Here is a 6,270-nt window from a genome sequence, read left to right as displayed (position 1 = left end):
AATGGCCCTGTTGGCGCATACGTCCAAAACACGTTTTGCGGGGGGAGGGGCGGGATTTCGGACGTATGCCCCGACAGAGCCACTGAAATGCAATGTGAAAGGAGCCTTAGAAGTTTGATACCATCATAATCCTAAACATCATGTTGCCAAGTAATACAGGCATAAGTATGTTAATATACTTGCCTACCGATGCTCCTCTTCACGGTGGCGTCCTTATTCTGCAGACTCTCCGGGTCACTGAGCGCTGTGTGTGAGCAGAAGTGGCTTTTACAATGTAAGGGTGACTTTACACGCTACAATATCGGTCCCGATATCGCTAGCATGAGACCCGCCCCCATCGTTTTTGCGAGAGGGGCATATCGCTGCCCGTCGCGCACAAAATTGTGCACCCCCGTCACACGTACTTGCCTGCCCTGCGACGTCGCTGTGACCGGCGTACCGCCAACTTTTTAAGAGGGCGGTCCGTTCGGCGTCACCACGACGTCACTAAGTGGCCGCCCAATGAAAGCAGAGGGGCGGAGATGAGCGGAACAAACATCCCGCCCATCTCCTTCCTTCTGCATTGTGGCTGGCGGCAGGTAAGGAGATGTTCCTCGTTCCTGCGGCGTCACACGTAGCGATGTGTGCTGCTGCAGGGACGAGGAACAACTTCGCCCCAGTGACAACAGCGATAATTGGGAGTGGACCCCCATGTCAACAAGGAGCGATTTTGGATGTTTTTGCAACGATCCAAAATCGCTCCTAGGAGTCACACACGAGATCGCTACAGCGGCCGGATGTGCGTCACAAATTCCGTGACCCCAATGAGATCGCTGTAGCGAAATCGTAGCGTGTAAAGCCCGTTTAAGTCTAAGGCACGTTAGACAAGGCTCCATAGACTTACATTGTAAAAGAAACCTTTGGCTCACGCATGGAGCGACTCAGAGAGTCTGCAGAGAGATGACGTCACTGAGAAGAGGAGCAGAACGGCGCTGGACACCAAAGAGAGCGACTGTAGGTGAGTATAATAATACACTGATACTACATAATATCCACAAATACACACATGTAATGAAAACATATACCGGTATATATATATATTCATGTGAGTGCCTCTTCAAAGCACAATTAACTCAATAAACACAAAAGAAAAACAATGGTAGAACTGCACATTATATCACCACACATGGAAACTTTTTTACCACACTATATGGTAAAATCAATGGTGTCAAGACTATAACTCGTCCCACACACAAGACCTATTAGGACAGAGTGCAAAACTGAGAACCTCAAGATACTAAGACAGTGTCCGCTATGTGGCTCGTAAGTCATGGGGCCTGGAGCCAGCAACAATACTGCATCCCCCTCACCCGTCATCACATCTGCCCCCCGCCCATCATCACACTTTCAACTTTATCGCAATCCAGGATTCTGATACAGTAGGAACCAATGATGAAAGATGGAGCGTCCCACTGTCGCTTCCCCCTCCATCATGCTTCTGCTGCGTCTGAGGTCTGACAGCTCAGTGCAGCGGGTGTGATGACGTCATAGCATCGTGTCCGCTATGCAGAGCAGTGAAGACACTGCTTCAGAACGCTCCCTGCTCAGCACCACGGGACCAAAGAGATGCGAGTATTTATTTATTTTTGAATCAGTGAGTACACAGTGGCCATAATACTACATGGATGATGGATAACTATGGGCTGCATATTATACGAAATGGAGGACTATGGGTTGTGCATTATACTATGTGGAGGACTATGGAGGTTCATTATACTGTATGGACGACTATGGGGGTGCATTATACTATATTTAGGACTATGGAGTGTGCATTATACTATATGGAGGACAATTGGGGATGCATTATACTAAATGGAGGACTATAGGATGTGCATAATATTATATGGAAAATTACAGGGTGTGCATTATACTATATGGAGGACTATGAGGGTGCATTATTCTATATGGAGGACTATGGGGTGCATTATACTATACGGAGGTCTACAGGGGTGAATTATATTATATGGAGGACTATGTGATGTGCATTATATTATATGGAGAACTATGGGGTTCATTATACTATACAGAGGACTACGGGGGTGCATTATGTTATAAGGAGAACTATGGGGTGCATTATACTATATGAAGGACTATAGGATGTGCATTATACTATATGGAGGATTATAGGATGTGCATTATACTATGTGGAGGATTATAGGATGTGCATTATACTATGTGGAGGATTATAGGCTGTGCATTATACTATATGAAGGACTATGGGATGTGAATTATACTATATGGAGGACTATAGGATGTGCATTATACAATATGGAGGATTATGGAGCGTGCATTATAATATATGAACACTATGGAGAGTGAATTATAATATATGGAGGACTATAGAGGTGCATTATACTATATGGAGGACTATGGTGGTGCATTATATTATATGGGTGTGCATTATACTATATGGAGGAATATTTGGGGCCCATTTTACCATATGGAGGACTATGGGGGGGGTGTATTATACTACAGCTCTGGCAAAAATTAAGAGACCACTGCAAAATGTTCAGTTTTTCTGATTTTTCTCTTTATAGGTATTTTTGAGTAAAATATAAATTGTTTTTTATTCTATAAACTACTGACGTCACCGAATTTCCAAGCAATACATTATGTATTTATTTTCTGAAAATGAGAAATGGTCAAAATAACAAAAAAAATGCATTGCTTTTAGACCTCAAATAATGCAAAGAAAACAAGTTCATAATCGTTTAGAAACAGCAATACTAATGTTTTAACTCAGGAAGAGTTCAGATATCAATATTTTGTGGAATAACCATGATTTGTAATCACAGCTTTCATGCGTCTTGGCCGCTTTCTACCAGTCTTTCACACTGCTTTTGCTTGACCTTATTCCACTCCTGGTGCAAAAATGTAAGAAGTTCTTCTTTGTTTGACGGCTTGTGACTATCCATCTTCCTCTTGATTACATTCCAGAGGTTTTCAATGGGGTTCAGGTCTGGAGATTGGGCTGGCCATGACAGTGACCTATAAATGAAATGGCAAATGGCAGTTAGGGGAAGTGCATGGCAAGAACAGTTTGTAACAGGCTTCTAGACGCAGGGCTCAAGTCATGTAAAGCTACAAAAAAGCCTTTCATCAATAAGAAGCAAAGGAGAGCCAGGCTGAAGGTTTCCAAAGACCATAAGGATTGGACCATAGGACTGGAGTAAGGTAATCTTCTCTGATGAGTCTAATTTTCAGCTTTGTCCAACACCTGGTCATCTAATGGTTAGACGGAGACCTGGAGAGGCGTACAAGCCACAGTGTCTTGCACCCACTGTGAAATTTGGTGGAAGATCGGTGATGATCTGGGGATGCTTCAGCAAGGCTGGAATTGGGCAGATTAAACTTTGTGAAGGACGTATGACTCAAGCCGCATACAAGGTGATCCTGGAAAAACAGTTGCTTCCTTCTGCTCAGGCAATGTTCCCCAACTCTGAGGACTGTTTTTTTTCCCAGCAGCACAATGCGCCATGCCACACAGCTAGGTCAATCCATGTGTGGATGAAGGACCACCACATCAAAACCCTGTCATGGCCAGCCCAATCTCCAGACCCGAACCCCCTTTGAAAACCTCTGAAATGTAAATCAAAAGGAAGATAGTCACAAGCCGTCACACGAAGAAGAACTTCTTACATTTTGGCACCAGGAGTGGCATAAGGTCACCCAAAAGCAGTGTGAAAGACTGGTGGAAAGCATGCCAATACGCATGAAAGCTGTGATTAAAAATCATGGTTAATCCACAAAATATTTATTTCTGAACTCTTCCTGAGTTAAAACATTATTAGTATTGTTGTTTCTAAATGATTATGAACTTGTTTTCTTTGCATTATTTGAGGTCTGAAAGCAATGCATTTTTTGTTATTTTGACCATTTCTCATTTTCTGAAAATAAATACAAAATGTATTGCTTGGAAATTTGGAGACGTTGTCAGTGGTTTAGAGAACAACTTACATTTTACTCAAAAATATACCTATAAAGAGAAAAGTCAGAAAAACGGAAAATTTCGCAGCGGTCTCTTAATTTTTGCCAGAGCTATATATGAAAGTCAATGTGGGGCATATTATACTAAATAGAAACGTATGTCATGGCCAGTATAATATTTTACAATGTACCATATTTTTCGTTTAATAAGACGCACTGGATTATAAGACTCACCCCAAATTTAAAGATAAAAACAAGTAAAAAAAATGGGGTCCGTCTTATACTCCAGTGTTGTCTTACCGGAGGGGGAGGCAGCGGTGGTAGGCAGGATCACAGGAGGCAGAGGCTGTGCTGACAGCAGGTCAGTGGTGGCGGCGGTGGGACAGTGGTGGCAGCGGTGGGTCAGTGGTGGCAGCAAGCTGCGGTGGTTGTTTGTTGGAGCAGGCCGGTGCGGTGAGTGTCCCAGTCTGTCCGCAGTCCGGGATTCAAAGAAATGGCTCCTGGAGCGGCGCGTGAGCAGATGGAGCTCTCATCCAAGAGCTCCATCTGCGCACACACTCCCGGCGCCATCATTTGAAGGCGGGACTGCGGCCAGACTAGGACACCCGCCGCACAGCCACTACAGTCCGCACAGCCACCCGACTGCACATTGTGACAGCCGGAAGGCTGCCCGCCCATCTACACAGAGAGGCTGCCGGCCGCCGGCACCAACAGGCACCCGGTTGCCTGCACACACCAACAGACACCCTGCCGGCCGCACACAGAGCCGCACAGCCAGCCCCCTGCCAATTCACCTATCGGTAAGCTACGGTATATTTGCATTTTAAGATGCACCACTCATTTTCCTCCCAAATTTTTGGGAGGAAAAGTGCATCTCATAATCCGAAAAATACGGTATGTTGGTCCATACTGCATGGAGGTCTGTGTGGGGGTCACAGTACCAGTACCTCTGCTGTAACCTATACAGTATCTGTATTTTGTATGTAACCCCTTCCCTTGTACATCACCATGGAATCAATGGTGCTATATAAATAATAAGAATTATACTGGGCTGGGGTAGTTGGGGGGGGGGTACAGTAGGGTCATTTTTTGGGGGGCACTTTTGTTGGCATCATACTCTAAAGGGGCAATGAAAGAGGAATCTAGGGGCTTCAATAGGAGAATTGCTTGAATGGCTGAAAAGTTGTGACATACACTATTATGAGACACTGCCATTTTTATTTGGGGGGGAGAGAATGGGTGGGCTCAATTCAAACTCCTGTTATGTGGCCCCATGAGTTCTATGTACACCCCTGTCCCAAGACCCCCAATGCTGCCTCTGCTCTTTGTACACTGCCCATCACTATGTCCTTACTGTTAGTCTGTCACACAGAGACCACCATATCTTCACATCACAATGTGCATACTACCTGCAGACCACCACAGGACAGCGGGTCGGGGTCCATGTGTCTGTGGTGCAGCCGGCAGCCTTCCTAGGGGGGTGGTGTTTGAGGCTTGTCAGTGAGTGGGAGGGCAGACATGATGCCTGTCAGGGAGGGGAGAGGAAGTGAGCAGCACAAACACAGCTCCTCTCCTCCTCCTCTGTCCCAGCACTAGCACTGACACCGGGCTGCCTGCACATGATGGCTCCTCTCTAGCTGCTGCACTGCTTCTACAGGGGGACTACAAGCACCAGAAGTAACAGGGCGAGCGCTGCCTGACCATGGACTCCGCATCTAATGGTGAGTACTGACCAGGGCACCGCACACGTGAGACACAGCCCGCGCCTTGTGACGAGTGTTGCCAAACATCCCCATTACCCCGTGTGCGTGCATCAGAGAGGTCCCCAACTGGGGGTGATCACGGGATCTGTGCACACAAATATCCACTGTGGGGCTGTGACTGTGGGGGGGGGGGGGTCTGGGGCTGTGACTGTGGGGGGGGGGTCTGGGGCTGTGACTGTGGGGGGGGGGGGTCTGGGGCTGTGACTGTGGGGGGGGGGGGGTCTGGGGCTGTGACTGTGGGGGGGGGGGGGGGTCTGGTGGGGCTGTGACTGTGGGGGGGGGGTCTGGGGCTGTGACTGTGTGGGGGGGGGTCTGGGGCTGTGACTGTGGGGGGGGGGGTCTGGGGCTGTGACTGTGGGGGGGGGGGGTCTGGGGCTGTGACTGGGGGGGGGGGGTCTGGGGCTGTGACTGTGGGGGAGGGGGGTCTGGGGCTGTGACTGTGGGGGGGGGGGGGGGTCTGGGGCTGTGACTGTGGGGGGGGGGGTCTGGGGCTGTGACTGTGGGGGGGGGGGGTCTGGGGCTGTGACTGTGGGGGGGGGGT

General features: G+C 48.0%; 1 protein-coding gene across 1 annotated transcript in view; it reads left to right on the top strand.

The window, feature by feature from the left end:
• The first annotated feature begins 5,499 nt into the window (after positions 1-5,499).
• The window catches only part of LNPEP (leucyl and cystinyl aminopeptidase), a 125,746-nt gene continuing 124,975 nt past the window's right edge, over positions 5,500-6,270 (top strand). Inside the window, exon 1 of the mRNA XM_075325068.1 lies at positions 5,500-5,687. Coding sequence (XP_075181183.1) covers positions 5,669-5,687 — 19 coding nt within the window. The 5' untranslated portion in view covers positions 5,500-5,668. The remainder of the gene's footprint in view (positions 5,688-6,270) is intronic.

The sequence above is a fragment of the Anomaloglossus baeobatrachus genome, chromosome 1, assembly GCF_048569485.1.
Source record: "Anomaloglossus baeobatrachus isolate aAnoBae1 chromosome 1, aAnoBae1.hap1, whole genome shotgun sequence".
NCBI lineage: Eukaryota > Metazoa > Chordata > Amphibia > Anura > Aromobatidae > Anomaloglossus > Anomaloglossus baeobatrachus.
The sequence above is the reverse complement of the archived record's forward strand: the minus strand, read 5'-3'. Positions and strand labels throughout refer to the sequence as shown.